Below are 24,672 nucleotides of genomic sequence, written 5' to 3' on the forward strand. Positions count from 1 at the left end.
AATCTGTCTCCCTCGGCCTGCGTGATTGATGGGCGGGTCCGCCGGTCCTTGGCACCCAGTGTTTCCCCTTTAGATGTTGGGTTGGTTTGGATGGCATACTTGTCCCTTAGATGGTGTCCCCAAACGCAGAGCATCACACGCCCAGAACCACCGCAGATATGACATCCTCCTGGTGAAGCGTCTTGGCATTCCAGTGACAGATCTGTTAGCTCTAATGACACATCCTTTCATGCAGGACTTGGCCCTGGTTTGTAATTGCCTGATGCTAATAATGAAGAGAAAAAAGCTTTTGTTAATTTAAAATTTTGGAGCGACGAAGATAAAAACTCTCTTCTCTGGCTCATTTTATCAGGCTCTTGAAAAATATATTAAAGTAGAACCCTGTGTTAATTCAAGGATGCTAATTCAATACCTAATATAAATTCCTGCCAAACGCATACGTATCGTAATTATTCCCATAGCATGCACCCACCACCCTGACGGGGCTGGCATATTTTTGTTCTTTAATGAGCCAAATCCCTTAGACACTGATGGGGTGCTCGCAGCCTTGAGTGGGTTAGTATACACGAGATGTTATCCATGCTAATTAAAGTGAGAGAGAACGAACCCACCGTAGCCTCTCAAGCTGCTGTTTGTGACGTCTGTCCCCTCTGCGGGCACTCGGTGCTCCAGGATCTCTGCTGGTGGAAAGGTCTGGGAGCCAGAAACTGCAGACTGGATCTTGCTGGAAAAGGAGAAAGTGAAGGCATCAGAGGGGAAGCCACGTCTTCAGGGTCGCAGAACCACGCAAACAGTGCTCCCGGTTCCGAGTATCACTGAAACAGACGCCACAGCGATGGGTATGAATATGGATATATAGATACAAACGCAGGGAGAGGTTTATAGATATTAATATCTGTGCATTTAAATACCCTGTATGTCACGCCTCAGCGAATTTTAAAGCACATGCACTTCTTGTGACACGTCGAGCAAAAGTAAAGGGAAATTTGGGGCGCCTGGGTGGCGCAGTCGGTTAAGCGTCCGACTTCAGCCAGGTCACGATCTCGCGGTCCGTGAGTTCGAGCCCCGCGTCGGGCTCTGGGCTGATGGCTCAGAGCCTGGAGCCTGTTTCCGATTCTGTGTCTCCCTCTCTCTCTGCCCCTCCCCCGTTCATGCTCTGTCTCTCTCTGTCCCCAAAATAAATAAACGTTGAAAAAAAAAAAAAAGTAAAGGGAAATTTACTGGGAGAACTTGCGGGCAGAGAAGCAGCCATACAGGCAATGACCCTCGCGCTCCCTTCTTCCCACAGAGAGGCGCGTGTGGGTTGGCACAGCCGGGCACATCCTCCAGGAGACGTCCTGCTCCTCATACATGGCGTGAATTAGCAGGGGCATCGTGGGGGCAAGGGACACCACGCTGACGATGTTTGGAGGGGAGCCTCCTGGCCAGGGAGCAGACGGGCTCGGGTGTACCACCAAGGGTGGTTGGGATGCTAGCTCAGGTCCAGAGACCCGATCGCCGGTCCTCGGCGAGTTCGGTACAGGAGTCCAGCATAAGCAGCCAGAAATGCCGACAGCAACCGGACAGCATCACATCCTCCAAACACATTTTTATCGTATTTTACAGAGGTGTTAGTCTGTGCTGGATTGAAAATTAAAGAAAAAAAACCGTAACTTCATCACAGAAAGTGTAAGAAGCCCCGAGCTAGGATTGCGTGTGCACCGAGCTAGTCTCTTGCTAATGTTCTAAAAGGATAGAAGGAATGGGTTTCCGAGCTGTGTCCTTCAGCGGCTCTGATCACATACATGTCCATTAGGAGGTAGTGTCCCAGAAGGTACTTAAGAGCTGATCAGGAGTTTCCAGCTATCGACACGCATAATCCCTCCAGAAACGAACACACTTCCGGGAACACGTCACGTTATTTCTGGGTTGGTTCATGCTGTCGATCTGTGCAAACCAACGGAAAAGCACAAAGCGCCATTAATAAGTGCCAGGCATCCCCGCTCCCCCCCCCCCCAGCCTTGTCAAGATACCCTTCATCCCAAAAGCAAACACGCCATTTTCTTCTGGTCTTCCTGTGCGGATGAGTTCCAGCCCCAGTCAGATCATTGCAATGAGATGGGGAAATATAATTACATTCCTAGCTGGCACCAGGATCCCTCTTAGAGAAGAAACCGAGTTTGTTGGCTGAGAGGGAGGTGGAAAGCCCTTAAGAGTTCTGGGGTTGGAAAACGCGTGTCTACCCAAAACCGAGCAATTCCACCCCGAGAAAAATGGAAAACGCGTGTCTACCCAAAACCGAGCAGTTCCACTCCGAGAAAAATGGCATGCATCACAAAAGCTGTGCATGAGGACGTACACAGCTTTGTTCATGATAAGCGACGGCTGGCGATGACGGAGACGCCCGTCCGTAGGAGAGATAAACAGGATGCTGTGGGTGCCTGGGTGGCTCAGTTGGTTAAACAGGATGCTGTGTGCTCATCTCTACGCTTGTCAGCAACAGAGAACACTGAGCATAGACACACCTCGCAGACCTAACAGCAAGTAAACGAGGCTGGAAACAAGACAGAATGTGCCGTGTCGTTTCTTCTCTGAAGTTCTAGAATGGGGAAAACTAATCTATGGGGAGAACGGTCAGAATAATAGTTAATGGGAGGCGTGGGGGTGACGGACAGCAGGAGCTGGGGCGTCTGTGTGAGTGCTGGAGGTCCTGAGCTCAGGAGGCTTTGACAAGCACGCGCTTGGGAAGATGTCCACTGAGTCGTCCAGTTAAGGTGTGTGCGCATCCGAACGTTAGGCTGTAACTCAGCTTCTGTGGAAACAAAAGTACCCGTGCGTACAAGGTCCTGAGTGGATGGGGTTGCTCCTGGTGAGTCAAGGGGAGCACGGAGTGTGTTATTCTGGAGGAGGGGGAGGAAGGGAGGAGGCCAGCCTACATCTGCAGGCACTGTGAGCCCCCGTCACCGGCGCGCCCCCCGGGAATTCATGACAGACTCATCGTGAGGGTCTCTGTCGTGGAAACCAGCAGAGGGCCATTTTCCAGGCTGGCCTGGGATGGATCTGAGACAGCCCGTGTGGACAGCACAGGGAGGGGAGCTGAACACCCAGAAACCATGAAATGCGGCGGGGCCAGACCTAGATTCTGTGCAGCTTGAAACTTTCACCGTTGGGCTGGGGGCGCACATCTAAGAGAATGAATGCAAGACCATGTACGCAAGCTTACTGAATATTTATTTAGATCAAGTAAAGGAGTCAGCAACTTACAAGTTGCAAAAAATGGGAAAATGCTACAGACATCACAAAATGTATCAAACATATCAAAAGTATTATAACGTCTTGATTTTTAAGTAAATCGGTAACTAATCTGTCCTACCTTTTCCTACGTATTTCTGGCAGTATCTACTTTGAGCATTCCTGACAATGATCTTATAAGTGCTTTACTTAGTGATAGAATTGAAAGGCAGTTCGATATTTCTTTTAGCATCGCAGATCAACATTAATGTTTTTAATGTTGATAGTTTAGAAAATTTTCCTTTAGCTTTATAACCTGACATGCTTAACCCCATGTATAATTGTTCTCAAATTTCGGCAAACCCTATTGTGTCTTCTTTCTACGAGCTGTAAGATTTCAGGGCATTTCACGTTTCCTTACAAAGTGACTAATCTTAGATACTCTTTGAATTCCTGGCAGTCATTAACCGTAACCAGTTTGCCATCGGAATCTTTGTAGATTGATGTGTTAGGAGTTTTACGTCATCTTTGTCATTGCCAATATTTCGCGTCAAGTAAGCAAGACATTAAAACAGAAATTCTGATAAAATCCAATTTGCATAATTCCCACTCCAAGAAGAAAATGTGGAGTGTGTTTATTACTTGATAGGCTGCCCGGTTTCTGACATGTTAGAGCGTACGTTTTTCTAAGCGGATCATAAGAGGGACACGGAACTCTCCACCCCCAATGTTGCACGTCACGTGATGGGAACAGTTTTCCAGTCAAGCCTTTGACTCCTTGGACCGCAAACCTCGCTTCTTCTGTACCGTCCACATTTTCCAGAGCCCGATGCCACACGCAAGTTCACGGTAGGCAGTATGTCACATGCTCCAGCTGTCGCAGCTCACCATCTAAGTATTTGTGACGTCGTGCTAGACCAGGATAGCCAGCCGTGGAACTAACTGGACATCACATAAATGGATCCCCTTAGACCCACATCCAGTAATATCGCAAGTCCAACTGCCCCATAGCGGGACAGAAAAATGCCATGGCCGCTCAAAACCCCTCTGGCACGGACTAAGCATGAGGAAGATACAGCTGTAATGGAAAGAGACAGTGGTTTTAAATAATTATGGTTAAATCACTTACTTTGCCAGTGGCACAACAGCACCTGAGCATTTGAACACATTGCTTGGGAGAAGAACCATCCAAGGCAGCTGCTGACCTTGGACTGGCCTTAGAGTCGATCTCTTCAGGGACGCATCTCTGTTAAACTCCCACCTGACTGTGAAATGGGTGGGGAGGCGGGAATTTGAGCCAGATTTCACCAGCTTCCAAGAGGCTGGAAGTTGATGGCATATAAACGATGAGTTCTGTCATTTTTGGCACATAGGTAGACGCAGACACATTGATGGGACCGGTCAAGACTGCTTCCAGCTAGGAGTAACGCCGTGTCCAACAGCAACGGTGGCTTAAGCCAGTGATCTCAACCCAGCTGCACATTAGAAGAATAAAAAAGTACCTACCCCCCTACCCCTCCAAGTTCAGATTTAGGTGGTCTCATACTTTCAAAGTCTCCGTACTTTCAAAAACTCCCCCCAAGTAACGCTGATGTGCAGCCACAGCTGAGATGTTTCTTGTCTCGCCGAACAGAATGATTCGGGATAGGCAGTTCCAGGACCAAGTTAGCATTTCGCTGGCCACTGTCCTGGTGACCTCGAAGGGAGCTTCCCCTCGTGACCAGAAGATGGCTCTTGCAGCCCTAGGGACCATGGCCTCACGTGGAAAAGAAGGAAGGGACAAGAGCGGAGTGGGAAGTTCTCTCTTGTGGCTGCTACGTCTCCTCCAATCTGGGACAGTTCCTCTGTCTTTCCTTATTTTCACGACCTTTCCTTTTTTTGTGATTAATTTATTTTGAGAGGGAGAGAGCGTGGGGGAGGGGCAGAGAGAGAGAATCCCAAGCAGGCTCCATGCTGTCAGCACAGACCCCGATGCGGGGCTGGAACCCATGAGCCGTGAGATCGTGACCCGAGCTGGGATCAAGAGTCAGACGCTCAACTGACTGGGCCCCCCAGGCGCCCCCTGACCTTGGCATTTCTGAAGAGTACTGAGTGGCTGAAGGACGCTTCCCAGTTTGGGTCTGTCTGGTGTTTTCTCGTGATTGGACGGGGGTGTGCTTTTCGTCAGTATGATGTCAGCGTAGACCCCTTGCTTAAGGTGCTGTCTGCCAGGCTGCCCCTCTGTGAAGTTGCTTCTCTGCCTTTGCAATCCATTTGGGGTGGTGTCCCGACACCAGGCCGCGAGCCCGCTCCCCGTCAGTCGTCCGCACGCCGGTGGTCCCGTCCATGGGAGGAAGCTTCAGCTCAGCATCCCTACAGCCCCCTCCTCTCCCAGGTGCCCAAGTGGCTTCTTAACCACGTGACTCAGGCTGTGTCCCTCGCATGCACGAAACACCCTGATGGCCCCAGGTGGTGCTTTTCATAAAATCTAACCTCCTCTCCCAGACGTTCAGGCCTTGTGTGATCTGGCCTTGCCAACCCCATGCCCCACCCCCACACTCCTTCTGCCTCTTCTCTCGCTGAGGCTTCAGCCACAGCGCCTCCCATTTATTTTATTTCTCCAAGATGCCACACTTGTCTCCACTGTCCGATTTTCCCACCCCACCCCCCCAAATCCCCTGGCTCGGGCCCTCCCACGGTTGACACAAGACTTACGGTTCAGGCCTCGGTGAGAACATGGCCCCCCTCCCTCCAGGGCTGCCACCCTCCCCTCCCGCCAGCACCCTCTCCCCATCTCTCCACAGCAAGCGGCTTTGTTTCATTTCCCGGACCCTGACGCCGGCGGGATTTATGTCTTTGCCCCCGACGACACCATCAACTTCTTGAAATCAGGAAACTGTATCTGTGTGATTCACTGCTTTATCTCCAGTGTTGAGGACACAAAGGTGCTCATAAAATATTTGTTGAATGAACGGATTCCTTTCACTTCACGTGCCCAGTCCATGGCTCTCTCCAGTGCCGCGTTGAGGAACACTTAGCCCCGCTGGTCCAAGTGACCTTCCTCAGACTCCAAGGTGGCGCCTCATTCCAGATCTGGCAGCTACGTTCCTTTATACAAAGTCCGGTCAAGTAACACCATTGCTGTGTCTCGTGTCCTCGAGCTGGTCTACTGGCCATTTCAGTTCACCCTCCTCTACGGCCCCACCAGCTCCAGGCTCTGAGCTGTCAGCACAGAGCCCGACGTGGGGCTCGAACTCACAAACTGTGAGATCATGACCTGAGCCGAAGTCGGATGCTCACCTGACTGAGCCACCGGGCACCCAGAGACCTATTTTGACGTTGCTTTTTAACTCAGAATCTTAAGGCCCTCAGGTTGATCACTAAATGTCACAGTTACCAGAGAACACATATGCTTCCAACTAGATATTTCCTGTGTTCATCGTCCCAGGGTCCAGCAGGGCAGAGATGAGAGGGACACCTTGCTGGCCCCAGGGGTGGGGGGGCACAGAGGCTGGAGGGCAGGTGCATCCTGGGCGCTAAGCGTGCTGCGTCATGATGCACCCCGGAGCAGCTGGCCAGGCCCCCGTGCAGACGTTCCCTATAATTCAGAAGACCACCGTGCTGATTTCTGTCACCTGTGTTTAAAGGAAAATGGGGCGTCCCTTTGCCGCTCAACCATCATCTTCAAAAGCATGACTTTGATTCACAGACTTTTTGAATATTGCCAAGAAGGATTTAGGACTCTCTACAAGCTGCATTTTTAAAGGGAGGAACAAACAAACGCGGAAGGTAGAATACTGGCCATCATGATTTTAGAGAACAATAATAAAGTACATACTTAGAGGCATGTACACACGGAGACTCAGAAAGGCTTCACAAGAGTCTGTACCGACGACGATCACTTTCAGGGTGAAGGACAGGGAACCTGGCGGGTGTGGGCGGGACATATGATTCTTTCTCTTTCCTGTTCTTTCTTTCTCTTTCCTGTTCTGTTTAACTTTTAGACCATGAGCCAGTATCCACTTTCCATTGTAATGCCAAAAAAATTAGCAATTGGAAAGAAAATCTCCAATGAGGTATTCTGACTTGAAAAGCCAGCATGAAACATTCATAACACACCACAAAGCTTTATGAATTTTAAAAAATCATTAAAAGGAGACGTATTCATTGATGTCAGTATTTCTTTTCATTACAGTCGAGTCGAGATCAGATTGTCACAGGGGCTCGCTGGGGTTTACTGAGTTAGAGACGGCGAGACAGTGCCCCGCGTGGGCCATCATCTCTGGCTCTGTGCCTCTCTCGTAAACCAGTCACAGTAATTATACGTGCCTCACTGGCTTGTTACAAAGATTCAATAAAAAACGGGAAGCACTTAGAAGAATGCGTGCAACATAGTAAACGCTACGTGCGTGTTGGGGATTTTTTGAACGAATATTCACGCTTTATTAGAGATGACGGCTTATTGTTAGCCTTAGGGTTCCCTCTTGGCTGTGAGTTTGGGGAGTCTTCCCTGATGCATAATGACACGTGGCCACCATTTCAGCACCATACAGAACGGTTCCTTGGCCCCAAAGAGAACATGTGCTTTGCTGTTCATCCCTCCCTCCTTCCTGACTCCTGGTCTGTCTGCTAATCTTTTTACCGTCTCCATAGTTGTGCCTTTGCCAGAGTGTCGCACGGTATGGCTCCTTTTCAGACTGGCGTTTCTTTCACCTTGTGATATGCTGAGGAGGACATGTGCTGGACGGGACCCAGGAACCCAGCAGGGGCCAGACTACGTCAGACCTTGTGGGGCACAGTGAGAATCTCCTGTATTACCCCAAAGCAATGGAAAACCATGGATGAGTTTTTAAAATGGCGTCCCAAGAATAATGCGGTAGTGATATGATAAGTCTGCATTTTGTAAAAGAATGCCCCATGCACTTTTTTGTTTAAGTTCACTTACTTTGAGAGAGAGCAGGGGAGGGGCAGAGAGAGAGGGAGAGAGAGTCCTAAGCAGGCTCTGCACTGTCAGCACAGAGCCTGACATGGGGCTCCAAGTCATGAACCATGAGGTCATGACCTGAGCCAATATCCAGGGTCAGATGCTTAACTGAATGAGCCACCCAGGTTCCCCATAGAATGAATTTTTAAATAATAAGGGGGGGGAAGGAGGAAGGAGGGAGGGAGGGAGGGAGGAAGCAAAGGAGTAGCAGACATTTCTGGTCATGACATTGCCACCCCGCCACCACCACTCCCACCGAGCAAAGGTCCTATCCTGGCACCCCTGGACTGTTGGCCCAGGTCCCGAGGCCACCAGTGACACCACTTCTGCAGGTGGTGAGGGAGCACGTTGAGTAGGTAATGCTGAGTCGACCCACGCTGCACGGTTGTGTTTGAAATGCCCGTGTGAGCATTCACGTTGCCCCATTGAGGGTTACCGCGCAACATCGAATGCTACTAATCGGACAGTCCTGCAGCCCAGAGCAGCTGGGAAAGCTGGGCTTCTGTTGAGGGGCTGACAGGGAGAGAGGACTCCGTCATCAGTGCTCATCCACTTTGGAAGATGCAATGGAAACCCACGCCTTTCAGAACCTACGGGTGGGTCTCACCTTTGTAAGAAGCCCCTCGGGTCGGCCCTTCTCTGGGCTCAGGCTCTCAGCTCACAGGGTGAACGAGAATCAGAAATGAGAATTGTCCGTCAGGGTGCGGATTCACTGGCCTCACTCAGGAGTCCCACTCAGTGGACAGGTTAGTTTCCCGGGGCTTCCGTAATAATGACTGCGAGCTGGTGGCTTTCCGCAACAGACTTGCCTTCTGTCTCAGTCCTGGAGGCCAGGATCCCACAGCCAGGGAGTCCGCAGGGCTGTGCCCACTCCGGAGGCTCTGGGGTACGGCATTTCCTCACCTCCTCCAGCTTCTGGCCAGTGGCCGCCTCCCTGCAGCCTCTGTCTTTATCGTCTCATGGCTTCTGCCCTGGATGCCTGTGTCTCTCCTCGTCTGTCTCTTACAAGGATTTGCTCACCGGACCCAGAGTACACCTGACCCCAGTATGACCGAATCTTAACTCACTATGTCTGGAAAGACCCTATTTCCAAATAAGGTCACATTCCGAGGTCTAGGTAGACAAGCATTTGGGGAACACGATTCAGCCCCCTGTAGAAGGTCTGCAGACGGTCCTGGAGATCGGCAGTTTTGTGGTTTCTTCTTGGTGCTATATTCACCTGGGCTTAAAGAATAATGGTAGGTGGGCAGTTCTCATTTGTGTAGCGTTCCGTTAGTGGGATTTCCTGCTTCAGGATCGTGTCGTTGGTCTGTGACCATGTGTTGAGCAACCCCCCGCCCCGACCTGTACCTGTTTCACTAGCACAGTGCAAACCGAGGGCTGCCTGGAGGAAGGGACACACTAAGGTCCTGCCATAGATGGTGCTGTGGACCGAACGCCCAAGCCCCTCCAAATTCATGTGTTGAAACCTGATGCCCAAGGTGACGGCATTGAGAGGTAGGGTCTTTGGGGGTTAGCTGGTCATGAACGGGATCAATGTCCTCATAAAGGAGACTCCAGAGAGCTGTGCCACCCTTCCAGCACTGGAGGGCGCAGCGAGGAGACCGTGTCTACGAGCCAGGACGCGGGCTCCGTCAGACCTCGGACCTGCCAGCGCCTTGACCCTGGACGTCCAGCCTCCGCAAATGTGAGACATGAACCCTTGCTGCCTATAGTCTCCGCGTCTTGGCGATTGGGTACAGCAGCCGGGCTAAGTGGACCAGGCGGGCTCTCCAGGAGCAGGTGCTGGGCTGGAATCAGGGGCCACCGCCTCTGAGGGGGGCCAGCCGCTGTGTGGGGAAAGGGGGAAGTAGAACCAGCAGGGGGAGAAGCCAGGCCACCACGGAGCTGGGCCGCAGGTTGGCGGTCCATGCGTCCACGTGTCCTGCGTGGCAGGTCTTGTGTCCCCACCTGGCTCCCGCCCCGGGAGTGACCTGTCATGGCAGCAAGCGGCTGTCTGCTGCCCACGTGCTCCCCGAGGATGGGTCGCGACCCTGCCTCTTCCTCCCCTGCTTCTATGGGTTCCGTTGCCTTTTTCTGTGCCCCTCTGGAGGACGTATATACATATATACTCTGACCTCCCCTATTCTGTGTGCTTCTCTGTTGTCCAGGTCCTCACGGCCTCCTTCCAGGGCACATACACCCCTTCCTTGCTCTGCAGTGGGGCAGTGCCGGTGTCCTAAGGATGCAGGGGGCACTGAGACACAGAGGCAGTGACAGCCAAGAGCCAAGAAGAATGTCAGCATTGAGGGCGCGTTTGGCCTTTGCCATGGACGCCGAGTGCTTTCGCCTGACCGTTTTCACTTAGGGATCCGCCCCGGTGCTCCCTCCACGTCAGTGAAGAGCACTCCTGGCTCCTTCCTGCACCCGTGTGGTGTGTGTGGCCCGCAGAGCTGTGTGGTCAGCAAGCGCCTGGGTGATTCACAAGGAGAGTCACGGGCCGGGTCGGGCTGGGCGGTCTGTGCCGACAGGGGAAGCAGGCCCAGCACGGCCCTCCCGCCCCTTCCCTGCCAGCACCTCTGCTGACTTAGGCACCTCTGATAAGACAGAGAGGGAGGGTGTTACCACGGCACTGACTTGCTGGCCTGTGCTTGCTTTATAATTTTCGTGCAGCCGTACGCGTTTGATGTTCTGTTGCATCTATGTTATATTCTGTGACTGAAGAGAAAAAGTAGAGAATGCAAAATTGAAAAGAAAACGAAGACTTCAGGATGGCTCAGTCCACTCTGGGGTTACTAGGGACCAAAGGGCTTTATTGCCGGAGGATAGACGCACCACTGGTGAGTTTTCTCAGTGGTGGAGGGGGGAGGGTAGGAGTGCTGATGGAGCGTGCCGTTTCCCTGCCTCCGCCGAGCTCTCGGGTCCCAGCACGTGGGGCACGTTCAAGGGCCGTGTGCACCTTTGGGAGCGGGCAGATCTGGGCACGCAGGCGATCGTGCGAGGGGAGCACCTGCAAAGGATAAATCAGAGAGGCAGGAAGTGCCCCAAGTTGGAGCATTTAGCATTAAAGATACTGATGTTTGCAGCTTCCTTTGGAGGGAATCCTAAAAGCAGAGGGACGGAGGCTTGAACGCGGAGAGATCTGTTGCTGAAGCAAACACAGAAAATGTCCACTGCAGAAGATAGGCGGCGGGTGTATGGGTGTTCGTTGTACGGTGCGGATTTTCCCGTATGTTTAAAGTGTGTCACAACAACGTGCTGGAAAAGCAGGTCAAACATTTTGATCGAAATATTAAAACCAGAGGCGATGTCTGACTCTGACAGTTGTTCCGTGGGGAGGCGGACCACTGCGGGAGTTTGGGAAACGCCGCGTTAGAGAGGGAGCAGAGGTGATGGCCAGAGAGGGCTCCCCGGACGGCAGAGGGGACAGAAGAGTTTGGGCGACCCCGGTGGCTCAGCCTCCCCGGCCCCTGAGTGGGGCCGTGGCCTCCCGGGACAATGCATCTGAGCCCTGTGGCCTCCCTTCTCCCCGCGGGGCCACGGCTGAGTCGAGCAGGCCGTCCAAAGGTGTCGGATCTGAGCCCTCTCCCCGAACCCTGAAGTGCCGCCCAGAAACCAGGCCGGGAAATAGGAGACACAGCTTGGCTCAGGCCGACCTCCCAGAATCCAGGAAAGGTAGCTCGCAGTGAGCTTCCTCGGTGCCACGGGGTCGAGGCTGGGGCCTGGGCGCAGGAATACGGCCCTCGGAGAGCTGATGGGGTTTGCTTGGGAGAGACAGCCGGGGGACGGGTATCTCCTGCAGCCATGTGGATTTCGGCCAGACTCGGGACTTTAGAAATAACCGTCTCCCCGATGGGCAAACACAGAAGGGCACCGCCAGCGGCTTGTAGATTTTGTGGGTGCTGAGCAACGTTTCCGTGATTTCACCTAAGTGTACCGTCCTCCCTCCTACGTGCTGGGACCTGCTCCCGGTGTGTGGAGCGACCGTCATTTGGTCCTGCGTCTCCGGGAGGGACACCCGGCGGGTACGCTGTGGCCAGGTCCGCGCTCCTGCTCTGCCCCTCCCTGTCCGGCTGCCGTCTGTGGGGTGTTAGTGGGGTTTCTGCCCCTCCGAGTGGGGAAAGCGTCGCAGGCATCTGGACGACGAGGGGACCCTCCTGTTCAGTCACTTGCAGAAGGTGCCTCGGTGGAAGGAGGGAGGCTGGGGCAGGTGCACAGATGGCCTCAAGAGCGAGAGCGGGCGGTGCCACCTGCCAGTAAACACTGACTGGGAAAGTCTCAGACGGAAGTCCCGGAACACCCCGTGCTTTGCAGCCGCCAGAACGATGGTGGAGGGGACGCCCAGCACACTGAGCATGGGAGGGAGGGCTCATCGCCAGGAAAGGAATTGAGCAGGAAGAGGCCATGAGGCATTTGGCAACGGGGCCAGTGGTGTCATGATTTAAGGTCGTTTTCCAGTGTTACGAAGTCAGGAGCCGTCTTCCAGAACCGCCGTGTGTGGTGGGACAGGTTGTGCACTGCAGGACTCCGGCAGAGGGGTGCCATTCGCTCGGATGCCTCAGCCTGGAGGAAGGATGCCCACTCCTTCTTTCTGAAGGACAGCTGGCAGGGCAGCAGTGAGCTGGCTCGGGCCTTGGGCACCCTCCACCAGCAGGACATCCTGGCACAGGAGCCGCCCGGGCCACTCCCCGCGATCGGTGGTACTACCAGCACAGAAGAGGGCAGGCATGACCTGTGTGGAAACGGACCGCTTTGCGGTTGCCGAATGCTGATCACAGCCCCCACGGACAGGAGGTCGGCTGGGGATTGATGAGGAGAGGAGAGCCATTAATAGAAAGCGTGTTCTCGCCGTGGGTCAGAGGAACGTGTTGTCTGTGCAGCTCCCAGAAGCGTCTTCGTCTTCCCTTCCCTGCCACAAAGCAGGAGGGCTGTCTGGCCGCCCCCCCCCCCGGGTCCCCGTGAGGACAGTGCCCACTCGTTGGTTTTCACCTGCCTGCACGCCGAGAGCACATGACGGTCCTCCCGTCCGTCCGTCCCTGTCCTCCCTTCGCGGCGCGGGGACCCGGACGACAGGAGTGCGGGCATCGCGGTCACCGAGCGCCCCCCGGGGACCCAGCAGGAGCCGGGGCCAAGGATGAGATGTCCGGTCTAGAGCCGTGGGCACATCAGACCTGTGCTCTGTGGGGTCGCGCCCCAGAGGCTGGCGGGGCGGCCGGGGCTCCCGGACGGTGACCGCCTGCCTCCGCGTTTGATGTAGCACGCACCCACGGACGCGTCTCCCGCGTGGCGTTTCCACGGAGCAGAACCCACTCTGCGGGGCTCCAGAGCCACTGCTCTGCATGTGGCAGGGGACACAGGCTCTGTGCTCCCAAGACCTTGGCCTTGGCCTGCACGAGCTCCAGGGAGCGTGAAGAGAAAACGACGCTCGGGCCCCAAAGGAAGCAGGCGTCAGCTTGGTCCTCACTTTAGCTCCTCCTTCCGTGTCAGGAGCGTTGTGTGACGCGAGAGAGACGGAAGAAAGAGACCCACACGCTGTAGCGTCCCCGAGTGGCTTCCTGTTTCCGAGGACCGTGAGGAGTTATTTGAGGGAAGGCTTCGCACCAGGGGAACGCAATTCAACAGCTGCCGGCAGGAGAGGAGTCAGTCCCTTCAGCTAAGGATGCTCTTCCCGAGGATACCGGTTTTCCCTCCGCGTCTGTGCGTCTGCGCGTGGTTAACAGGGGGCTGTTTCTGCAGCTGAGCCAGAAGGGATGTGGGAGAGTCTCGGTGTGCGTGGCTCCTGCCGGCCCGCCGTGTGGGGCAGGACAGGAGATGACCGTGATCCTGCGGCAGGGGCCACGCGCCGGCGGCTTTCAGAACAAAGACAAGGCAGCGTTCGCCGAGCGCGTTATTCCTTCTGACCCGGGAAACACAGCAGGTGGGCGCGTGGGCTTGTGTAAGCGTGTTTCGTTTGGGTTTTAAAAGAACAGAGCTGGGGCGCCTGGATGGCTCAGTGGGTTGAGCGTCCGACTTGGGCTCAGCTCGTGATCTCACGGTCCGTGAGTTCGAGCCCCGCATCGGGCTCTGTGCTGACAGCTCAGAGCCTGGAGCCTGCTTCGGATTCTGTGTCTCCCTCTCTCTGCCCCTCCCCTGCTCATGCTCTGTCTCTCTCTCTTGTCTCAAAAATAAATAAAAACATTTTTAAAAAATTAAAATAACAGAGCCTCCCGAGGAACTTAAAGTCAGGGCTTCAGAGGGGAGAATAGGCTGTCGTGCTTGGAGGATTCCAAAGATGCTAGAATTTCCGACTTCGGTGTCATAAATACGGGCCACTCGGATGCAGCTCCGGAAAGGGGTCTCTGCTCTGCCGACATCCTCTGGCGCTTAGCTCCACGGGTCCCTCAGTTCCGAGCTGGGCCGTGCTGACCACGAAGACGGGGACACGAAGGCCTGGCCACTTTCCCCGCACGGCGCTCCCCTCCTGGGCAGCCGGCCTTGGCCCGCCCCCTCGGTGCAGCCGGTCTGCATCTGACCTGAGAGCCCCCGCCCCCTTCTTGTGTCCCTTCCCACTTCCTCCACAGATACCACTGCCTGGTAGACCTTCTGTCTCGGGGTCCCCTCCCCAGACAGCTCCACGGTCACACCGCATGGCACCAGGGAGAAGGGGGCCGGGACGGCCTGGATGCAGATCCCAGCACGCTTTTCCTACAATTCTGGGGCTGGAAGTACAAGGTCAGGGTTCCCACAGGGCTGGTTACTCCTGCCGCCTTCTCGCCATGTCCGCACTTGGTCTGAGCGCCTCTGGGTCCCTTGTGTGCCTTCCTGTCTCCCCCAAAGGCTGCATTTTAACATCATCCCCTCTTCCAAGGTCCCGTCTGCAAATACGGTCGCAGTCTGGGGTCCTGGGAGGCAGGGCTTCACAGAGGACTTGGGGGGACCGCAGGTGAGCCCCTAACAGGGCCCGCTCCTTCTGCACACCGAGCGCTTCTCCTCCTCCGTGTGTTCGTTGGAAACTTGCTTGTCCCTTGGCAGAAGCCTGTCGGCTTTGCACCAACAGACGTGAGTGAGGTGGGCTGCCTTCCAGCAACGTAAACTGGGTAAAGTTCTCTTCTGATCAGTTAGCCCAGTGTAACACGTCCCTCGTGGCTGCAGAACCCTGTGCCTCAGTTTCTCACCTGGAACATGGGGTAATAGCACCTACCCAACAGACTTATTTTGCGGATTACGTGGAATGAGGTATTAGATACTCCACACAGGCGCCATGCGTGTAGCAAACGCTCAGTAAACATTAGCTGCTTTTCTTGTTACCACGATGATCAATGGTATCATTTTCGTGCAAGGTAAAGACTAATCTGAAAAAAGGTAACATGTAGCTTGAGAATTGGATGCAAAATATCCCTGTAGGCATTTTATTTGTTGCCAAATCTGGGGTGGGGGTGGACAGAATTTTAACATCCTTCCCTCTACCTCTTGGGGGATAAAAGGGAAGAGAAAAAGTATCAAGAAGGACATAAATTTTACCATGAATGTTGGTGATATTTAAATAAGATTGAATTCATGGGGCGCCTGGGTGGCGCAGTCGGTTAAGCGTCCGACTTCAGCCAGGTCACGATCTCGCGGTCCGTGAGTTCGAGCCCCGCGTCGGGCTCTGGGCTGATGGCTCAGAGCCTGGAGCCTGTTTCCGATTCTGTGTCTCCCTCTCTCTCTGCCCCTCCCCCGTTCATGCTCTGTCTCTCTCTGTCCCAAAAATAAATAAACGTTGAAAAAAAAATTTAAATAAGATTGAATTCATACAGCATTCAAACAGCAAAGAGGAATGGCATTAAATTCACAGAGGTGATGGACTGTGCATAGCGGGAGTTGGAGTTGACTACGTCCTCACGGTGGCCCGGTGCCACGGGGTGGAAGCCGACTCTGAAGGAGGGTCTCGGGTCTCACCAGAGCGTCCCCTCAAACCTTCAGCACCGTGCCGGGGTGGCTCAGAGGCAACGGGCAGGTCTTGTCCACCCACCTGGACCGTTCATCTGGCGATGGCCAGGGTGAGGGAGAGAAGAGGGGCCCAAGGACCGGAGGGGCACGTTCCTCTGGGACCACAGGATGCGGGCGGACCCAGGCGGGCCCTGGAGGGATGAGCCCGGGGTCTTCCCAAGTCAGGGTCGGCCCAGCCGCGGGTCAGGCTCCCTGGAGATGAGGGTGGGCCAGCGCCTTGTGTGGGAGGCTCAGTGAGAAAAGTCCCAGAAGTAAGGCCTGTTTGGGGGGGGGGGGGGGGGGGGGGAAGGTCAGAGCCGGGGAAGCATGCGTAGGTGCAGGTTAGTTTCCCGTGGACGCCCTGACCAATGACCACAAGCTGGCTGTCTTACGACAGGCGTGTTGTCCTCACGGCTCTGGAGGCCAGAAGCCTGAATCATGTCCCCACCAGGGCAGGATCTGCTCCTGGGGCTCGGGGCAGCCGGCGCCCAGGCACACGTGGCCAGTCCCTGCTGCGTCGGCCTCAGCTACACATGGCCTCCTCGTCTCTGTGCCAAATCCTCCTCTGTTTCTCCTTATAAGGACACCGATCGCATTTGCAGCCTACCCCAAATCCGGGATAATCTCATCTCAGAATCCTAAACTGAATTACGTCTGCCATGTGAATCCCCCTCCCTGTCCTCTGTCTCCCTCTCCCTCCCTCTCTCTAGGGTGTTTTTACACCCCCTTTTCTGCTTACTCTGGACGGGCTGGATGGCACTTAGAAGCCACCAGGGACGGGGAGAGCCAGCAAGGGGGAAGCCCCCGGACTTGCAGCCCCAGCTCACTCACGGGCACTCCCCAAAATATCCCTGACACCCCCAGGCTGGAGGCCCCTCCCCATGCGAGAATGGCAACAAGTAAGGCCCGGTGGTACCATAGTCCCCAAGCCATGAGATTATGAGCATCAGTACCCCCGGCAGGTGTCATACCCCCTAAGTCCCCAGCACATAGGATCTGGAAGCCCAATATATGTGTTTTTAAGTTTATTTATTTCTTTTGAGAGAAAGAGAGTGGGAGCATGGGAAGGGCAGAGAGAGAGAATCCCAAGCAGGCTCCGCACTGTCAGCGCAGAGCCCGACGCAGGCCTCGAACTCACAAACCATGAGATCATGACCTGAGCCGAGATCAAGAGTCGGATGCTTGCCCGACTGAGCCCCCCAGACGCCCCTGGAAACCCCTTTCACTTACCACCAGCCCCTTCCCCTGTGAGATCCCATTATACACTACGTGATCCCCCCACCCTCCCAAACCCTCCCCCAGGGTGAAGCCGGCAAGGCCGTGGGTCACTCCTCCCTGATCTTTAGCTTACTTCCTTCGCACGGTTTCCATCACTAGAAAGCCGTTAGCATGAGGTGGGGGGAGGGGGTCCCCTACGTTGGGCATAAAGGAAAGATCCGAGTTTATAACCAAGACCTCTGGCCCCCACTGCAGGCCCCAGTTGCACGCGCGGCTCATTTTGTGTTCTCAAGAATTAGGATATTCCCAGATACCTGCTCATCGTCTCCTCCGCCTTCGTGTGTCTTCCTCGCCCTGCCCAGCTCACTAAACCCGTGAATTTGGTGCGTAACGGGACCCAGGGGATCAGGGACGCCACACAGGAGAGCTGTGCTTTGCCACCCAGGCCGCCTGTCCCTGCAGCTTTGTCGGGGGCTGTCGCAGGCGCTCGGGGGCGCCCCGACTGGAGTCACCACCTCCAGCACCCTTGGCACCACAGAGATGGGCAGGGAGCCGTAGACGGCCCCTCGTGGGGAATTAAGTGCTGCTCACAGCTCATTGTCAACCCAGTCCCCTCCCTGTCCCACTCGTGAACTAGGAGGGCAGCCCCACTGTGTGCCTGAAGGAGGGCCAGACGCCGGCGGTAAGCTGTCCGCTCACTGCCTCCGTGCTGACTCTGGCCGTGCGCGGAAAACCAGAGAACGGTGGGGCGGAGATCACAGACCCTCCAGTCAGACATGTTTCGTGTTTTTATTACTTGCCATAAACACTTTATGCTTGCACGCACCCATGCACATATATGCACACACCTGCACCTGCACACACACATTATGCATGCATTCCCACACGGGTATGCATCCACACACGGACACACAACATGTATGGTCACACATGCACGTGTATGCATGCACATGCACCCACACGCACACATGCATGCACGTGCACATTATAAACACATATATGCACACATGTATGTACACACGTGTGAGCACACAAGTACATGTGCATACATGCACATGCATATACACACGCACATGTGCACACAAGTACATGCACACTCGTGCACCTATGCACACGTGCACATACACATGTGTTCTCACATGTGCACACATGTGTGCACACATGCATCTATACATGCACATTATACATGCATGCCCACACGGGTACGCATACACACACATGTATGCTCACACATGCACGTGTATGCACGCACATGCACCCACACACACATGCGTGCACATGCACATTATACACACACATACACGCACACATGTATGTACACACATGTGGGCACACAAGTACATGTGCACACACGTATACACACGCACATGTGCACACAAGTACATGCACACACGTGCACCTATACACATGTGCACCTATACACGTACACATGTATTCTCATGCATGCACCCATGTGTGCCCACACAAGTACATGCACACACAGGCACCTATACACGCACATTATACATGCATGCCCACACGGGTACGCATACTCACACGGACACACAACATGTATGCTCACACTTGCACGTGTATGCACGCACATGCACCCACACACACATGCATGCACATGCACACTGTACACACATGTCTGTACACACGTGTGGGCACACAAGTATATGTGCACACATGCACCTATACACACACCCCTTTTCTTAGTACTTTGAGGAATAAACACTGAATTTCACAACAAAACAGAACACTAAGACCTAGCCCTAAGTTCACAATCCACCCCAACACCTGCTCCCACCTTCCACAGGAGGCTCTTGGTGGTGGCCCCGCCTGAGATGCTCTCCCGTCTCCCCCCCAGACCTCGTCCGGCAGGAGGGCCGGGAAGTTACATTCACGAAATGGCCAGTTTCCCCGAAAACAAGTCTTACAAACCCGACCTTCCCCCATCTCCTTCTCTCTCTCCCTTCCTCCCTCTCTCCCCCCTCCCTCTTCCCCTACCTCTCCTCCCTGTCTCAGTCCCCCTCCCTCCCTCTGCCTCCCCCAGTCAGCTCATCTGTGACAATTCAGCCCGATTTTCTGGAACCCTTGAAAGAGGAAAAGCCTGAGATTATGGGCTGGGGGCAAGGAGAGCCGTGGCCGGGCCACGATGGTGACAAAGTCGCCGAGCTGCTCCGTTCGGCCTTTGGATCAGATTTAAGTACTTTTGCTAATGGCAGATATTTAGGATGACAACCTGGTCTGACTCATGTAAACGGGCCTGAGTCCGCGTTTCCCTTCAGAGCCGTTGATCATCAGCGGCCGCGGAACCTCTCAGCACCCCTCGGTGCCTTTGTATCCCCGCTGCCTCACCGCGGAGATGAGCGGGGCCTTCCCTGGAAATGCTTTTTATGATGTTCGAACAACCCGATAGTTTCTGCTTTGCTTTCCTCGGGCCCTTCGGGCAGGGATGCTGCACTTGTAGAAGGAGGCAGCAGGGCGGACGGGGTGGGGAGGGGGTGTCCAGGCTGTGCGTTTCCAGCTGCGTGTAGTTTCTAGCAGGGTAGTTTCAGCGAAACCTAGCCTCCGCCTGACCCCTGGAGGTGCTCGGGGTGGTGGCTGTGTGCACAGCGGGTCCTTTCACCAGGCAAAGCGGGGGGTCAGCAGGCCAAGAGGAGGGTGGGCAGCACGCGGCACCCAGGTAACTGAGGGCATGGCTCCCGACACCCAATGGCCACCTGCCAAAAGGGGTGCAGCGGGACAGAGGCAGCAGGGCACCTGTGTTGGCACCTGTGTACGAACCAGTATGGCTTATTCCTCAGAGAGTGAGGGCACCTCCCCCGCCTCCTCCGCCTTCTCCGCTGTTCCTTGGGCGATGGGGATACCGTGAGAACTCACATGCCTCCCACCCCTCTCTCCTCTTCGCAGGTGTCGGACCGCTGTGACTACGTCTTTGTCAACGGGAAAGAAATGAAAGGCAAGGTGAACGTGGTGGTGAACTTCACCTACCAGCACCTGAGCAGCCCTCTGGAGATGACGGTGTGGGTGCCCCGGCTCCCGCTGCAGATTGAGGTCTCGGACACTGAGCTCAACCAGATCAAGGGCTGGAGGGTGCCCATCGTCTCCAACAAACGGTGGGCGTGTTAGTCAGGACTCCATATTAGAGACCCACGCCAAACAGGCTTCGGCTAAAAATGGAAGTTTGCAGGGTAGCTAATTTCAGGCCTGAGTGGACCCGGGGATCCCTTACGGGTGGAATCTCTCCCTACCTCTCAGCCTGGTTTGCTATGTGTTGGCCCCGTATTCTTTTTACATGAGGCTCCAGACTTGCACCCCACCCACAGAAGGTGCGTCCTTCTCCTCCCCAGTGGCTCCAGCAGAAGTCCTGGGGTTAGGCTATCCTCCCTTGGGCTGTGTGCCTGTCCCTGATCCAGTCACCGTGGCGAGGACACGGAATACACTGCCTGGTGAGGCCTCATCCACAGTCCCCTGGAGGAAGAGGTCAACCCTGCTGAACCAATGGGCTGATCCCAGAAGGAGGGGGCCTGGGAATACATTCTGGCTGGGCCTGGGCAACCTCTCCGTGCCCCCAGCCCAGAAGCTCTCAGATTGCTTGGTCCTAGGGAGGTGAAGTCAGAGCCTGTGACCTGCATGCCTGGCCCTTTGTGCTGATGGTGCCTGATAGGGTGATAGGTCTTCTTTTTTTTCTTTAGTTTATTTATTTGGGGGGGGGGGATGGGAAGGAGCAGAGAGAGAGGGAGAGAGAATCCCAAGCAGGCTCCACACTCAGCACAGAGCCCGACACGCGGCTCGATCCCACAACCGTGAGATCATGACCTGAGCTCAAATCAAGAGTCAGATACGTAACCAGCTGAGCCCCCCAGGCGCCCCAGTGACAGGTCCCCTCTGTCTGCACCGGGCACCAGATACCAAGAGAGTTGCAAGAGGTCAGGCTCTTTGTTCAGGGACTTTGTCACCTCGGAGAAACCCGTGCCTGAGGACTCGCATGCCGGGGACCTACAGAAAGTCAAAAATGAGCGTGCGCGGAATTAGAGGAGGAGGAAGCTCTCCCGGTGTCTGTGTGCTCAGCGGGGGGTGGGAGACTGGCACTGGTCTGAGGGGTGACCTCTGTTTACACCCCTGCCCTTGGAGTTCCATCCCTGTTAGTCTTTGTGCTGCTGGGTGAGGGGGAAGCTTGCAGGCCGTGGGTCCCACGCGTGGTTGGAAGATGGGTTCAGCAGTGATCCTCTCCTTGGTGGCCGGGGTCTCTGATGTGGAGGTGGCAGGGCGGCCTTAGGAGGGGTTACTGAGCCTGCGAGGGCAGGTGGGTGCCAGGACTCCCCCGAGGACGGGCCGAGTCTGATCTCGGTACATCAAGACGCAGAGCGTCACGGCTGTCCTGCTCAGCTCAGACAACAGAACGGGGCTGTCGCTCAGATAGAGACCACGACGTGCCAGAAAGAATGGGCTGGGTAGAAGGCGTCAGCCACAAGGGGAGCAGCTAACATCTGTCCCCGAGACAAACCATGGCGGCCCTTTCTACACTTACTGCCATGTGACCTTGCCTTGAGCTCAACACTGACCTCCTTGCGGTGCTGGTTTTAGGGCCATTCCCACCGTCCCCAGCCCTGTCATAGGAGTTACCCATCACTGTACAACTTAATGACGTATCCCCAAACTTAGTGGCCTATGCCCAAGCTTGACGACCTATCCCCGAACTTAGTGGCCGAAAGGAAACACGTATGATCTCACCCTTTCTCCGGATCGGCTGTCCAGGCGTGGCTGAGCTGGGTCTCCCACAGGCTGTCTGGTCAGCTGCAGCTCGTGTGGGGAAGGCTCTGCATCCAAGCCCACGTACGTGGCTGCCGGCTGGCCCGGGCCGTGGAACGGAGGGCCCTGGCTCCTCACTCGTTGTCCTGGCAGGTGGCCAGCTCCATAGGGTGGCTCACGACCCCGTAGCTTGCTTCAGGAGAGCAAGCGAGAGAGGAACCGAGGAAAGGATACGTGTCACGTTCTTTCAGACCCTAATCTTGGAAGCGACTTCCCCTACCATTGGCTGTGGTCTTGCACTGGAGGAAGGTTCCCGGTTCCAGCTCCCACTCAAAGGGAGGGGGTTCCACGGAGCACGTTCCTGGAGGTGGGGCTCCCCGGGGACCTTAGGAGCTCTGCTGACCACACCCCAGCCCCTTCTGACTGTCAGGACTCATACATTTGAGTGTCACCTGTGTGCCCACCGGGCTGGGCTCGCTGCCCACTCCCCCTTGCAGCCCCTGCCGTCGGCCCAGATCAGGACCTGTTAACATGAACTGACCCTTTGACAGGCCGGCCCGGGACAGCGAGGAAGAGGAGGACGACGAGAGGAGAGGGGGCCGTGGGTGCACTCTCCAATACCAGCACGCCATGGTGCGGGTCTTGACGCAGTTTGTGGCCGAGGCGGCGGACCGCGGGGGGCACCTGGTCCACCTGCTGGGCTCAGACTGGCAGGTGGACATCACGGAGCTGGTGAATGACTTCACGCAGGTGGAAGAACCCCGCATCGCCAGGCTGCAAGGGGGCCAAGTCCTGATTGGCCAGGAGCTCGGCATGACCACCATTCAGGTAAGCAGTGCGCCGGGCAGGGGCCCTCTGTATCCCTGCCTCTTCCCTGGCCAGACGAGAACGGTTGGTCATTGCTCAGGACAACACCTGTTTCTAGAGTGAAAGAAATCGTCCCCCAAATAATACAAGTGGTGCAATGACGTGACCGGAGTCTCGAGATTCCTCGCGTGTTGCCTGCATTTATTTGGCAGACCCTGGACAGCTCCTCTGGTCGGGTCTTGTTTGAAACCGAATACGCTGTCTGTCTACGCCATGGCGGGTGTTACCATCCTGGGGAGAAGGCTCTTGGCCCGAGCTAGCCTCATGGGAACCGTGGGCATGGCCAGTGGCTTCTCGCTGCCCATCGTCACGTGGAACAGCTCTCCATCCGCCATGATGCCCTGCCGTGTGAGGTCCCACCCCAGGCTGGACGAAAAGTGGGGCGTGTCGAAAATGTACTGAGGAGAAGAATAAAGTTATGTCGCCCCCACGGTGTCAGGGGCACCCGTAGCTGGGAATGAATGGGAGAGGACCAGGGTACAACAAGGGGGTTGGCAGAGAGAGGGAAGAGGCAGAGAGAGAGGGAGAGAGAGAATCCCAAGCAGGCTCCCCGCTGTCCGCGCAGAGCCCGATGCGGGGCTTGATCCCGCGAACCTTGAGATCACGACCTGAGCTGAAATCAAGGGTCAGAAGCTCAACTGACTGAGCACCCCAGGTATTCCTGCAACATGGAGTTTTGAAACAAACACTCCTCAGGATGCTGTTCCAGGCGGCCCCTTGGGGTTAGTTGTCTACCTCTGGTCTGAGAACAAGCATGGTTCCTCCGTGGCTGCCCCCGATCCCGCTCTTAGCCATTCAGTGGGGTTTCTGACACAGCTGTGTACAAGGAGGGCTTGTCAGGGAAGTATTGGATTGTGCAAGATTGAAAGCATGTCCGTTCTGGAAAATCGGCTGGTATTTAAAAGAGATCATTTTACTCAGGGAAGAAAATAAATGGGTTTGAGGTGACCCAGGGGTCACATGCTCCAGTGACCTCTAAGACCTGAGAAAGTGACTGTGAGCAAAGCAGGCCGGGCGTGAGCTGAAAGACAGCTACTGACTCAGGCCCCCAAGTGCTGGGAACACCGTAGGGGTCGGTGCGGACAGTGGTGAGGGCCGGGCTGCTGCTCATATCCTAAAGCTGCGGACGAAAACTCGACTCTCGTACGGCCAGATGTTGCAGCCTTTCCAGAAAAGCGAGAAATCTTTTTGTAGTAAATCCTCTGATTGTCTTAAGGGTGGCCATTAATTCCGTTTTAAAGTTTCATTTATGTGAAACAAAATATATCTGCCCCGTAGACAAGAGCTCAAAACCTCCACGGTTGGCGTTTAATTGAAAGATCTAAACCAAAGATCTAAATTCCTGGAATCTGTCTACAACAGGCTAAATTAATGCCTGGAAACCGGATGCACACACGGGGCATTAATCACTCCTCCCTAAAGGGGGAAACGGGCCAGCTTCCCAAGTGTTAAACCTGGAGAGTCTATCCTGGTGGGACAGCTGCTGCTGAGACCCTCTTACCTACTCCCACCGAGTCCTCCTGAGTTATAAGTCCGCTTGTCCACTTTGTCCTGGGGACTCTTAGGTCATGCTGACTGCCATTCAAATTGTCCTAACCAGACCCAGAGACGGAAGGTGGCATGGGGGGTTCTGGGAAGAGCTGCCATGGTGACACATGTCTTCATAAATATCAGTAACAACAGGCACCGAGAAACGTGTCAGGAGAGCAGGTTAAAGGGAGCTGGGAGGGGCGCCTGCGGGGCTCAGTCGG

At 55.1% G+C, this 24,672-nt stretch overlaps 1 protein-coding gene across 3 annotated transcripts in view; it reads left to right on the forward strand.

The window, feature by feature from the left end:
• The window catches only part of TMEM132D (transmembrane protein 132D), a 564,604-nt gene that overhangs the window by 534,014 nt on the left and 5,918 nt on the right, over positions 1-24,672 (forward strand). For all 3 annotated transcript variants that reach the window (XM_045459606.1, XM_045459608.1, XM_045459605.1), the window contains 2 exons: positions 20,213-20,418; positions 22,606-22,882. In XM_045459606.1, the coding sequence (XP_045315562.1) occupies positions 20,213-20,418; positions 22,606-22,882 (483 nt within the window). The remainder of the gene's footprint in view (positions 1-20,212; positions 20,419-22,605; positions 22,883-24,672) is intronic.

The sequence above is a fragment of the Leopardus geoffroyi genome, chromosome D3, assembly GCF_018350155.1.
Source record: "Leopardus geoffroyi isolate Oge1 chromosome D3, O.geoffroyi_Oge1_pat1.0, whole genome shotgun sequence".
NCBI classification, from domain to species: domain Eukaryota; kingdom Metazoa; phylum Chordata; class Mammalia; order Carnivora; family Felidae; genus Leopardus; species Leopardus geoffroyi.